The 12,881-nt window shown below is 39.3% G+C and overlaps 1 protein-coding gene across 1 annotated transcript; it reads left to right on the top strand.

Annotated features, from left to right (window-relative positions):
* The first annotated feature begins 96 nt into the window (after positions 1 to 96).
* Positions 97 to 12,383, top strand: LOC121660359 (ATP-binding cassette sub-family B member 10, mitochondrial-like). Its single transcript, XM_042019700.1, has 6 exons — positions 97 to 276; positions 7,280 to 7,480; positions 7,833 to 8,035; positions 9,685 to 9,819; positions 11,207 to 11,353; positions 12,102 to 12,383. The coding sequence occupies exons 2-6, from the start codon at positions 7,318 to 7,320 to the stop codon at positions 12,366 to 12,368; spliced, it is 915 nt and encodes a 304-aa protein (XP_041875634.1). The 5' UTR covers positions 97 to 276; positions 7,280 to 7,317; the 3' UTR covers positions 12,369 to 12,383.
* Positions 12,384 to 12,881: the final 498 nt, after the last annotated feature.

Genomic DNA, 12,881 nt, shown 5'->3' with positions numbered 1-12,881 from the left:
CAACATGAGGAAGAACTTAATGTTGCCGCACCCCGCCGCGCCCGCCCGGCAGGTGCGCGGCGCACCCCCCGCTGCCGCCGCTGTCGCCGCTGTCGCCGGGCTCCCCGTCCTACCACCGCCGCCTCCTCCCCGCCGCGGCGGCAGCGAGCGGCGTCCCGCGCTCCCTGAGCACCGCGGCGGGCACGGAGCCGCCGCGGGGGTCTGCGGGCTCCCCGCCGCGCTTCGAGGCTCGGAGGCTGCTGGCCCTGGCGCACCCCGAGCGTCGGAGACTGACAGGTACCGGGGCCGCCCCGGGGCTTTGCCCGAGCGGGAGGGGGCGGCGGGCGCCCCGCCCGGAGGGGCTGCCGGGGCCGAGGTGTGCGGCCGGGGTGCGCCCCCGGAGCGGCCGCCGCCGGGGCGAAGCAGGAGGTCCTGTTTCCCTGGCGAACCGGCCCAGCTGGCAGCATCCCAGCACAGCGCGGAATCTTGGAGCGAGCCTTCCATACGTGTGAAAAGCCAAAAACATGCATTCTCCCCCCTCTTCTCACTTTGCCATCTCTTAATCTGTTGGTTTTTGAAGGGAAGGCAAAAGTTTTGGAAGTTAACAGAACTCGGTTCCATTTGTTTAGTGCCTCTGTGCGTGTTCAGTGCTAGCTTTGCAATCCACATGCAATAAAATTTGGGCCCAAGACTCTATGAAATGAAGTAAAAAGGGGACCCCGAAGCTTTTTTTTTTTTTTAATAAATGGGAATTCTCTCCCCCAATAATTGTTTTGCTTAAAACTTTTGTAAGATGTTTTGAGTATTGTTTATTTTCTAGTGTCTGTGTGGTGAAGTCAAAACACCATGGTTGTGTAAGTTACACCTCTAACACTGATATTTTCAACAGAGTATAAACGAACTTTTCTTGACATTCTTCTCATGGGTTAATAGGATAATAGCTGTTGGTAAGAAAACAATGTCAAATTATTATGTGCTTTGGGTTTTTTAAGGCATCTTTATTGGTAGACAGTATGTGCACTATCATGGCAGTGAAAGGCCTGTAGTCTTGCAAAAATTTAGGTAGTTCCTATGGAATGGGTAAATGGTGTTTGAGAGAAGAGAGGTGAGGTAGTTAGAGGTGGTTTGTGAAATACAAATACTTCGCACAAGATTTTATTTAGAGTGGATATTTACAGAATTTCATTACATGTTGGTATTATATAGTCAACATAATTTGGATCCAAATGAATGTTTATAGATTTTAGACTACCTGCTGATTTTACAATGAAGTTTTAAAAGTCTGTGGTTTTCCCATTTAAATTAAATCAAGTAAATAAATCAGCTATTTTAAGGATGGCTTTTAGGACCCAAGGCTTCTAAATAACTGAAAATTTTATTTAGTTCACTCTACTGGGCACTCACTGTCAGCTTGTTTATCACAGGCAGGGTATGGTATGCTTGTTTGTAATTATGTTTTGAAATAGAGCAAAGTATCCTTAATCTGTGCAGTCTTCTGATGGTTTTATCTAAGTAATCAGCTATCACAGTTACTAAAAATCAGCTACATGCAGTTTTATCTTTTGAGATAACAAAATGGCTTGAATTAAAAAAACCCTAACACAACAACTTGATGTATCAAGTCATGAGGATGAAAAAAATATGGAAATGCAATAGCTGCTCTTCAGTGTTCAGTTGGTCTTCATTCTGGGAGAGGAGTGAATTTATGTAAAATTCTTCTTTTTTGACACCCTACTTAAGTGTAAACTTTTGTTGTTAAGTTGTAATTAGGTGGGCTGATGGAAAAGCTAACAAGGAAAATGCTTTTGGTCATTATAGAGTGGAGGGATAACAAATATGGGTAAAATGCATTGTAGGTGGTTGTAGGGAAGTTGCATCTACCGATTGTATTTAAAATATGTTAAAATATGTTGCATTTTGTTCCTGTTGAAGCTTGGTACTGAGAAACTAGCCCTCAGAAACTCAGTATTGGTTTTCCTGCATTCAGAAAAAGAGGAAGGTTAATGGTTTCACTATATGAAACAATGAACCAAGGGTAAAACATTTAATTTCCTCTTCCAGCCCACATAACCAGTAAGCAAAAGTTGTGAGATTTCTTCAGAGGTCTACAGGTGCTGTTTAGTTCTGCAGGAAGGTTGAGTTCTTCTGGATTTTCTTCTCTTTTATAGAACCAATGGCTGGTAACATCGGGGTGTTGCAGCACCAGTGTGGAGTGCTGTGTACCTTTTCTGGGATTCCATGTGGTGGTCTGTCTGCTCATAGCAGTTGTGAGTTGAAATTCACAGTCACAGAAGGTGAAGTGGTTGCCGTGAGGACAGTGGAAGACAGTGGGAGCAGAGGATGATTTATGAGGAAGTTGAGTGAGACTAGCTTCACCCATCTTGGTGCGCTGGGGAAATGGTGTCAGCTGATGAGGTGCTGGTACAGAGGTGAAGGTGACCTGCTCCCATTGTGATTGGCACCAGAGGAGAAGGTCCCATCTTGCTGTGCAGGGCCTCCTCATCATCCAATGGCTCAGGAAGAAGCGATGTACTCTGGCCTGGAGTTCCAGTGCACTGGCACACAGCACCTCTTGCAGAAGGAGCTTCTGACCCTCTGGAAGCTCCTAGGAATGAAAATAAATGTATCAAAGGTCATACTGTCAAAAAAAAGAAAAAAAAAAAGAAAAAAGTATCAGTGTAATATGTTCTGTGTCCAGTTACTTCTACAGCAGGGTAGAGCTATGAATATATTTTAAATGGGACATGTGTGTTGAATTTTGTTGCTTGGCATTAAAGTGGTAAAAAGAAGCCTAAATACTATGGTGGGAATTCACTGTTAGTGACCACAGTTTTGTGTAGTGATTAGGAGTTTGTAAATCCTGTAATACCTCCCAGGTTTAACAAAGGAGAGGAGTAGTTGTAGGAATTCTTTGGCTGATCTGGTGTAATCAGGTAAGGTAAACCTGCATCTTCAGTTAAATTCAGTTCCTGGGGAAAAGGACAGGGCCATTGTTGAAATTATTACATCCTGCTGTGTGTGAGACCACAAAAATGCCTTTTCAAAATGATCCCTTTTATTTCCTCTTGCCTCCTTGTTTCTCCCCGTGAGAATCTGTCTGTTGCACTTTATCCAAACCATGCTCGAAGGAAACAATAGTTCTATTGAATTGTAAAGTAAGCACAAGGAACTCTGAAATTTTTAATTCCATAGCAAAGTGTGCCCTTTCCCTGTATAAAACTATCTGTGCACCGTGTAAGAAGGATTGTTTTGTACACAAGTCTTCTTTAGAGGCATTCAAGAAATGTTATTTCATAAGTTTTATTTGATATTTTTGGCAAATTTGTAATAGCTGCTTTCCAATGGATTAAAATTGGTGACAGTTGCTTATTTTAAACTGGTGGTGAACTGTTAACGAAGCTACTTAAGTAAGACATTGCAGAAACAGTAGCTGCTTATCACTGTGATCAGTTAGGTGCTTAGAGCTTAATTTCCTTGGGGAATGTTGTTGCTGCATTATACATTTGTATAAATTGTGGAGCTAGGAGTACTAGCTAGCTAGTACTAGACTAGCTAGTCTTCTATACAAGGTAAATATGAACAAGTTAAATGCTTTACTGTTAAATGCACAATAAAAAAAGAAGCCGTACTCTCTCCTGTAAACCTAGAGTTTTTCTGTTACTTTGTGAACTGTATTTTTTTTTTTTCTGAGCACAGTAACACAGTTGTTCTTAACAATGTAAGAAGGGTGGTTCTAAAACGTTCTTGCCTAATAATAGATGCAGTGTAGATGCCATATATGAATTTACTTTAACACAGAAAGAAAACCACACCACTCATAACCTAGAACTATACAGAACATCCTTAAGTGCTTACAGTGTACTCTGGAAGAAGATTTTTATCTTGTAGTAAGTATTTGCAGAGCTGATTCTTTACAGGGTTGATACCCAAAAATATTATGGACCAGGGTCCACCAAGAGGAAATGAACTTTATTCGGCCAACAAATACAAAATTTACCAGTGCATCTTTCTCCCGTTAAAGAACAAATGAAGAGCCTGATCTTTCTGAATACACGTCATAATGTGGTAGATTTTATTCATCCCTCCAAATGCTCTTGTGGAAAGCCAGTCAGCGTTAAGCTAAAAAAATCCCAGTGTATTAAATAAAACTGCACAGATAACTGTAAAAGGACAGACATTCATTGTTACTGGTAGAAGGATATTTCTCACGAATCCAAAGCTTGCTTCTGACCTGCCAGCCCCCATATTTCAATGAAACCAGTACAGTACTTAAAAGATTTCAGGAGGTAACATTCACAGCTTATGCAGTAGTAAAAACTAGCTAGAGTGACCTGTTGCTGGGTTACTGTGCACTGCCAGATATCATCAATACCTCATTTTTCTGTCTTTCATCCCTGATTGACTTGGGTGATTTTAATTCATCTGGGGTAAAATCCTTATGTATTTGTCTTTAAAACAGCCCCTCTCCAAACAGGCTTGCAAGTATTTTGTCTTCATACACTTCCACATACTATACTGGGTGAGAAAGGTGCTCCGGTAAGAACCAGCAAAATTAGAAACATTCTCTGTCTTAGTGGTGTTTTTGTGTGTAGAAAATTAATTGATGACTCTTTGGAGTCACTTAGTCTGCATTCTGAAGAGAGGTTTCTGATACTTCTGCCTAGTTATTGCTTGTAAACATCCCGGTTTATCACTTGGCAACCAATACCTTGTCCTCGAAGGAAGTTGCAGGTCAAGAGGCAAGCCCATGTTGGCCTTAACAGAAAGTGTGTTGATCTTAATAGTGATAAAAGCATCACTTTGTACAGCAGTCTGGATTTCTGTGCGAGTAGACAAGCAAAATGTTTGCCTAATGTTTCTAAGAGGGTTGCTCAGCTGCTGCTGCAGCCAGCTTGCCTTCTGTTACTACTTTGCAGACCTGGTTTTATAAGTTCCGCTGATCTGCCTCGCATTTTCTTTACTGTCATCGCATCGCCTACAAAAAAAATTACTTAAAAAAATAAAAGGGTGTATTTTGGAAGCTTTGTTTGATGTAATTTTGTGGGTAACAGAGTAAACCATGTGAAACTAATACTATAGAGTTTACTCCGACCTTTTTTTTTCTATCAGCAGCAACCTTCAGTGTCACTGGAGTGTCTTCATATCTGGTTTCTGAACACATTGAACTCCTCCCTTCAGCCAGTTATCACCATTAGAGCTCCTTTGAAGGAGGAGATGGAAAGAGTGTTTGCTGGTTCCCGTTTTTTCAACTAGTTAACATTTTAAAACAAACAAAAACCAGCAGCCCCTTGGCAACTGTGCTGTTTTCTAGTTGGTCTGCTGGTCTAATCAAGATGAGAGTCTCAACTAGGGAACCTTATTTTGCATGTGATTTGTGATTAAATTAATAAAGACAGGTATGTTGCTTAGTTCAGTAGTTTTCAGATTGCTTTAGGTACTAGTATTTGCTCTTCATTCAGTTAAGGCTGTTGGAAGTAATTACAGTGAAACCCGTGCTAGTTTGAATGAAGAAGAGCTGAAGATAAATTCAAGCCACTGGACAGAAACATATGGGGGTTTTTAGCCATACAGTCTTCTTCCTTCTGTGAATATTTGTATCTGCAGTTCAGGTGTACTGTTCCATCCGTAACTGAGAAATTGTCTGAACTAATGAACACTGAGCTGCCATGCAGTACTGTGCTTATAATCAATGCTTTTGTCCATCTCCAGCTGCCTTGGAGACCAACCAGCTTTTTCTGACAGGAAATGACCTGAGTTTTGTTGGGTTTTTCCCTGCTGCTTTACAGTTTGAATACACCAGTGCTGCCAACCTGTTAGTAAGGTCATTCATGAATTTTTAGCTAGTAAGTAACATCCTTGTGAGATGTGCCTATGGCATAGATCAATAAGTTTGCAGCAGAAGGTTTTTCCCTTTCTCCTCTGGTTTCTTATAGTTCCTATAGCTTCAAGTTAAAGATCCAAATCCTGTATCTTTCACACACTTGCTGGCCTGAGTGTAACACAAGGGAAAGATTGCAAACAAATCTTGAATAAGAAGCACAGGCTGCAGGTATGCATTTTTTGTACTCTGAATTCTTCTTTAGACAGCTGTATTTACACTTCAAGTAAAAACTGAGACAAAACTTCCCACGTGTGTGTGGAGGTGGTAAGAGGCATCAGACTATCTGTGTCAGGTGTTAGAAATATTGCTTACAACAGTGTGATGCTGGTAGGCTGGCTGCTGTCTTCATCATAGAAGTGATACAAGAAGCTCAGTAGAATGCAACTAAATGTCAGGACTTTCAACACAGTCTATTTTTGTCTTCAAAGGCATTATTTGCTAGAAGTTTTGTAGCAATCCTATGAATGGTTGCTTTAAGTGTGTGGTTGGTTTTTGGAAAATGATGCTATATAAATATCATTGTTTGTTGTGGTTCAGTGGTTTTCATATCAAATTTGTTCAGTTTTCAATTAAGATGTGATTTTTTTCTAGCTCTCAGCCTTCCAAGCTTGGCTTGCCTTTTTAGAATTAAACTGTGTTCTTGGCTCAAGAAATCTCTTTGCAGATTTAAGCTCAAAAGGCTGAGTTTTGGTCCAGTGTGATTTTCATACTTTGTGATACACCCTCAAAGAGCGACACAGGTTGTTCCATGGGTGATCCTGCAACTGGAATTCAAGAGCTCTGCTTATCAGCTAATGTACTTCTAATTAAGACTTAGGCTATTTTTCTTTTAGACCAACAATAGTAAAGAGTAAAACAAAATGAATGTTTATAAAATCCATCAGTCAAGAGGAAATAAAATTATGGGGGATTTTTGGTTTTTGGGTTGGTTTTTTTTTTCCTCCAATAAAATTGCGTGGTTAAATGGTTCTCAGATGAGATCTTTACTTCAGTCCATTGTTATCTCAAAAACAGACAACTGGAAGCTTTCATACAGTAACAAACATTAATAATAAAATCCAAACGAAACAGGAGCTGAAGGATTGTGTGTGAGAATTTGGTAACTGCCAATGCTCTCTAAGAGTGACACCTGTGAAAAGTTATCTTTGTTGGATGGTGCTGTTGAAGATTAGACAAGAGAAGTGATTCCAGGACTGTGATTGAATACAGAGGCTTTCAGAGTCTTAAAATATGCCTTGCCTAGGTTAATTTATACAGTGGCTTAAAATACCCCTTTCAGAACTGGGTATGAAAGAGTGCTGATTATTTCAATTGGCACTTGCAAACTTAATAGAAATTTTAATTGAAAAATCATTTCATTTGTACTATTAATGATCTTGTAACTTCAGAATAACTTTCCTTTCTCTTGTTGATTTGCAGCTGCTGTTGGCTTTTTGGCAGTTTCCAGTGTCATTACCATGTCAGCCCCTTTCTTTATGGGGAAAGTTATTGACATTATTTATACAAATCCCAGTGAGGATTTCACTGACAGCCTGACCAGCCTGTGTGCCTTGCTAAGTGGAATCTTTTTATGTGGTGCTGCTGCTAATGCTACTCGTGTCTACCTCATGCAGACTGCAGGTAAAAACAGAAGCAAAAGTGGTACTGAGAGTCATCTTGTTTTTTGCAGAGTCAGGATATCTAATGATCTTAAATAAATTCTTGGCCATGGCCAAAAGATGATCTTGGAATCAGTAGCTTTTTTTAACCAGAGGAAAGGTAAACTAATAGTGCAAAGACAAGTATGCTGGAATGATTGCTCAATTTTATTTACTGTTAGGTGACATCTTAAAAATCTCATCTGACAGATCTTACCAGACTCTCTTCCCTGTAATGTGCTTTGTTCAGTGCTGTGCAATCCTGTGATTTTTATATTGTTGGTGTCTGTGTAAAGCCTCTTGTGTCATGCTTGACTGACTTATGTTTCTGACAGGACAAAGAATTGTGAAACGTTTGAGAGCAACCACGTTCTCCTCTATTGTGAAGCAAGAAATGGCTTTTTTTGACAAGAGCAGAACAGGAGAGCTGATAAACCGCTTATCTTCAGATACAGCCCTCTTGGGCCGCTCAGTGACTGAAAACCTTTCAGATGGGCTCAGGGCCGGAGCACAAGCATCTGTGGGGGTTGGAATGATGGTATGGTGGTCTCTTATTTGCTTGACACTTCTTGTAGTTTCACATTTGCTTCTGTTCTGTTAGGTGAGTGTGAGTTTGAGTCAGTCCAGGAACAATTGTGTGCTCTCGGATGCAAGTGTATTTCATTGGTTATCTACAACTGATGCAGAGATTATTGCAATAGGTGATGTGCCTGTAGCCAGCCACTTGATATTTACTCACAAGCAAAATTTGGAGGTTGAAGGATTGAAATTAACTACTGTTGCTACCCAAAGTTATCAAGCAAAATGTAGTAGGCAAATAGCTGAATTCCATTCTTACTGGAGATGCTAAAATCAGTGATAACATTCCCGTGGTTGTTGGTAAAATATGGTAAGAAGGGCCTGATATGAAAATCATTAAAGTTGGTTGATTCTGGTTAAAGCCCAGGTGAGCAAAGGCAGCATCACATATTTAATTAATGCAGAGGATTTTTACAAGCACTAGTCTTCCTGCTTTAGTCTGTCAGTAAAGAATATATTTATGTCGAAAGCCTGTTAATGAAGGCTTCAGTGCAGTGCATCAGTTAATATTCCTTGGTGGTCAGTTGGTTTACATGAAAATCTGACTTCTCTTGATGGTTTTTTTTGTGGCATTAATTTTTTTATGCTTATGCATTGATTGCAATTATCTTGAATGAAGGTGTAGTAGTTTCTGCTGTCTACCTGGAGTTAAAAACAGATAGCAAATAGTCTCCTCATAAAAATAAGCTTCCAATATTGTCATTATTAGAAACTGTTAAGAGTTTCCACTATGAAGCTTTAAAGCTTTAATATTTTGTCACTGATAAGAATTATGGCTTTCTGTACTCTCTTACAAAGAGAGTCTAAGGTTTTATCTTACCACAGATAAAATGAGATAACTTTATATAATGCATTCTGCTCCAAAATACTGCCATGAGACAGTTGTAAGAGGTGGGCTATAAAAGCTTGCCCAGAAAGAAGATATTATTATGAAATTATTATAAAGCCTGTCAATTATGTTGATTTTGAATTTTTCTGGAGATTTTTGTTTTCAATACAGAAAGCAAGTTGAAATTAAAACACACTAGATCTAATTTCAATAAATCTTATGAAGAGAACCTCTTTAGGTGCTTTGATGATGATTGTTACAAGTGATAAGATTTGCAGTAGTAAATTAAATACACTGTTCCACCCATTCGTGGGTGTCAGGGAGTACTGGTGGCTCCATCTATTTGTTTCTCAGTTACCCAGAAGTACTGTATGATATTTCTCTACTCACAGTTTCTGTATTACACCACCTATTTAATAGTTGTGAAAGCACTTTAGAAACTGTGTAATAGCTTATGTCTTTCAGCATCCCCAAGAGATTTCCTGGTAGGCCTGTTTACTGGCAGGTTAAGATGCTTGACTAAGACCACACAGTGAACCAGTGAGAAAGCTAGAAATTAAATCCAGATGGCTTTGTTTATAGTCCTTTGTTCTAACCTCCCAAATGCTGTGGAAGAATGGATATTTTGCCTGGAAAAGAATTAAAACATGATAAATGAAAGCATGGCAGCACTAAATCCCTCCTGGTTTTAGAAAAGTAGGAAGGGAAGTTGCACTTCAGTACTCCAGGGATTATTTTTAATCTGAATGCTAAACTCTGACAATACCTTTTTCTTCTAGTTTTTTGTGTCCCCTAGCCTTGCTGCATTTGTACTGAGTGTTGTGCCACCCTTGGCTGTTGTGGCTGTGATTTATGGCAGATACTTGCGAAAACTTACTAAAATGACTCAAGATTCTCTTGCAGAAGCAACTCAGGTAACCTTTCTAGTTAACTTTAAAGTTGCTCTAGTGTATTTAGGTTAATATCTCTGAAGTTACAGATCTTCTGAAGACAAGTGTACTGTTAGTTCTGACCCTGTAGTTTTGCACCTGAGTAGTATGAAAGGTAAATGTCAGTAACGCTTACTCATAGATCTCAAAAACAACCATGCTTCCCTTGTCCATAACAATATAATGCAGAGATACTAGGCCTTGAGAATTTGGAAATGTAGGAAACTATAAGGAGGTTAGACTTTAGCTTTGTGAGAGCATAAAAAAAGCCAGCCTATGAAGTCCTGTGTAATTTGGTACCTAGGTTTGAAAAACACTTTTCTTGGATTATGGTTTTGAGCTTAAAGCTATCAGGAGCATCCTAGATGGATGCTTCCTTTGCTACCAAGTCCGTCTCTGGAATGCATCCCTGATGCTTGACCTCTCAGCTCTTAAATGTTTATGGCGCCTGTTTCTTAAACATTTTACTGAAAGGTTTAGGGTGGGGAAACATTTTTTATAAAGCATAGAAATATAATTAGGAAAGCTCTAGTTAAAACAGTCACAGTTGTCAACTGTTATAAACTTGGGATGTCCTTTGTAGGACTGAGCAAAAGGAAGATTAGCCCTCTTCTGTTTGTCTTCCTCAGACTCTGTTGATGGGAAGCTCGTGCCTTTGTAAACCAGGTGTGGGACTTCATATGAACAAGCAATTGTTGCTCCATTCAAATTTTCAGGTTGAATGGGGGATGGAAGAAGGAGAATTATATTTTTATATCATACTTTTACTTACAAAAGGGAGACTTGTTTTTTCTAAGACCATCACAGTGTCCATTAACAACTTAGTGTAATTGGTTACAATTCAGGTATTTTAGAATTAATACTTTGCTGTTTAGAAGTTAAAATACTGAGTTGAAATGAGACATTAGTAGTTGGGCTAAATTAATTCCCAGCATTGCTTTGATCAAATGAGTGGAATTGTTTTAGGAAATAACTGCAGGCTTTTTTGCATGATTTAGTATGGAAGAGAATATTCTTTATTTTTTCTCTTCCCACGTTGTTATTGCAAATTATTGTGAATAGTAATTTCCCTATGGGTGTTGTTCACACCAAATTTTTTAACCCTACTTTTATATTCTTCTGTCTCTGCTAGCACTTAAGACAATCTTGAGGTTTTTTAAAACTGCCTGGGCATGCAGTTTGCTTTTAAGTTAATAGAATTTAAAAAAAGGGAGTTGGGGTGGGGAGAGGAAGGCATGAGAAATTTTACAGTGCTATCCAAAGATATGTAGATTAGTGAAGTGATATTGGCTTAACTTTCAGATGTTCTGTAATGTAAGCATTTCAAATTGTGTGTCTCTGTGCATCTGTTTTGTGCTTTGTTTCTATGCAGTTAGCTGAAGAGCGTATCGGAAACATCAGAACAGTTCGAGCTTTTGGGCAAGAAGTGGCTGAAATGGAGAAGTATACAAATAAAGTTGATTATGTGCTACAGCTGGGTAAAAAAGAAGCACTAGCTCGGGCAGGCTTCTTTGGAGCAGTAAGTATATTTTAATGAAAGTAAGCCAACCATGTTATGCAAAGTGTCAATTGTTTCAAAACTCCTGATGATACTTAGAAATCTGCAAGTAAATGATTGAGAATAAATTGAACCTACATAAAACTGTGGGAAGACTGGACTTAAATCAGTCAAAATTGCTGTGAAACTGCATTTCAAGATAAAATGATATGATAAAGTTACTTTAAGCCTCTAGTTCTGCCCCACCATAGCTGGGGACTACTTCTCTGAGGCCACACCTTCTATTCAAGGAATTAAACCAGTGGAAACCCTCCCCTGCCCTTTGCATTTAGAGGTTTGGCTCCCTGATGAGAGGAGCATCAATGCATAGGGAGGTGGGGAGTGCACAGGTAGGGGAGGGAGGCTTGGATTTTTCCATAACTTTGTTTAATCGAATTCTAAAAGTGGAACATAACTGCCGACGACCAATTCTTCCTTGGTAATGATGGTTAAGAATAATGTTTAGTGTTCCTTTCCACCTTGGGGAAAAAAAGCCAAAAAAGAGTTGCTTGCTTTTTGAACCCCTGTTGGATAGCACAGTGCCACTGGATGTCTGGCTGGCTGTTGGCTGGCTTTACGCTAGAATTGTTGAATTTACCTCACTTCTCCAAAAGCCTAGATACCTATAGTGTGAGAGTTCTTTTTATTACAAGGAAAATTCTGAGACAACATTTTAGAGGATGAAATTTAAGATGTATGTGACAAAATCTGCCTTTTCCTTTTTCTTTAGACTGGCCTTTCTGGAAACCTAATTGTCCTCTCAGTGTTATACAAAGGTGGATTACTAATGGGCAGTGCTTACATGACAGTTGGTGAACTCTCATCTTTCCTAATGTATGCTTTCTGGGTTGGAATAAGCATTGGAGGTATGGAATGGGAAATTAGATTTTCTTCACTTCAAAGCATTACAGTCATTATAGGGGCGGGAGGGAAGAAGCTCTCAAAAGACCTGACTTTCTTAAAAAGTCTTCCAAATGAACTTTTCAAGAAATCATAATTTTTTTTCTGAAGAGTTAATGAAAATAATAATCTATAACTTAATATAAGCCTTCTTTTTCCCCAAAATAAAGGTTGGTTTTTTTCAATGGGGGCATATGACAGCATATATTACTTTAATTTTCTTCAGGTCTAAATTAAGGTACTTGCTGTATTGTGTATAGCATTTAGCTGTAACTCAGTATAGAGTGTCCTCAACTAGGAGAGTAAACAAAGTGCCAGCAGAATACTGCACTGTGGTGCTAACCTTCTGGTTTTGCTTACTCACTGACTCCTCCTTGAAGCCCACACTCTGTAATCTACTGGCCCAGCAACAAGATGTTCATCTTTTTGACAGAGCTGTCTTCATGACTGCATACAGGCAAAAATGAAGATAAGTTGCTTGGAAGTTCGACAACTAACTGGAAGCATTCTTCTTTAAACTGAGTCTGTTACTTCTGATAGACTAGGAGGGCAATGCAGCTTGCCGGTAGTTTTCTTTTTTAAGACTAGGCCTGCTATCATGGGGAGCACA

The sequence above is a fragment of the Corvus kubaryi genome, unplaced genomic scaffold (genome assembly GCF_017639235.1).
Source record: "Corvus kubaryi isolate FWS band 111438036 unplaced genomic scaffold, C.kubaryi_AGA036_p1.0 31817, whole genome shotgun sequence".
In the NCBI taxonomy this organism is placed as follows: domain Eukaryota; kingdom Metazoa; phylum Chordata; class Aves; order Passeriformes; family Corvidae; genus Corvus; species Corvus kubaryi.
Note: the sequence above shows the minus strand (reverse complement) of the source record. Positions and strands in the feature narration are given on the sequence as shown.

Bases quoted from the DNA above. Each gene is read 5' to 3' on its own strand.
- LOC121660359 (XM_042019700.1), top strand. From the start codon at position 7,318: ATGTCAGCCCCTTTCTTTATGGGGAAAGTTATTGACATTATTTATACA. The intron at 9,820-11,206 runs GTAACCTTTCTA...GTTTCTATGCAG, and splicing joins CTCTTGCAGAAGCAACTCAG to TTAGCTGAAGAGCGTATCGG. The intron at 11,354-12,101 runs GTAAGTATATTT...CTTTTTCTTTAG, and splicing joins GGGCAGGCTTCTTTGGAGCA to ACTGGCCTTTCTGGAAACCT.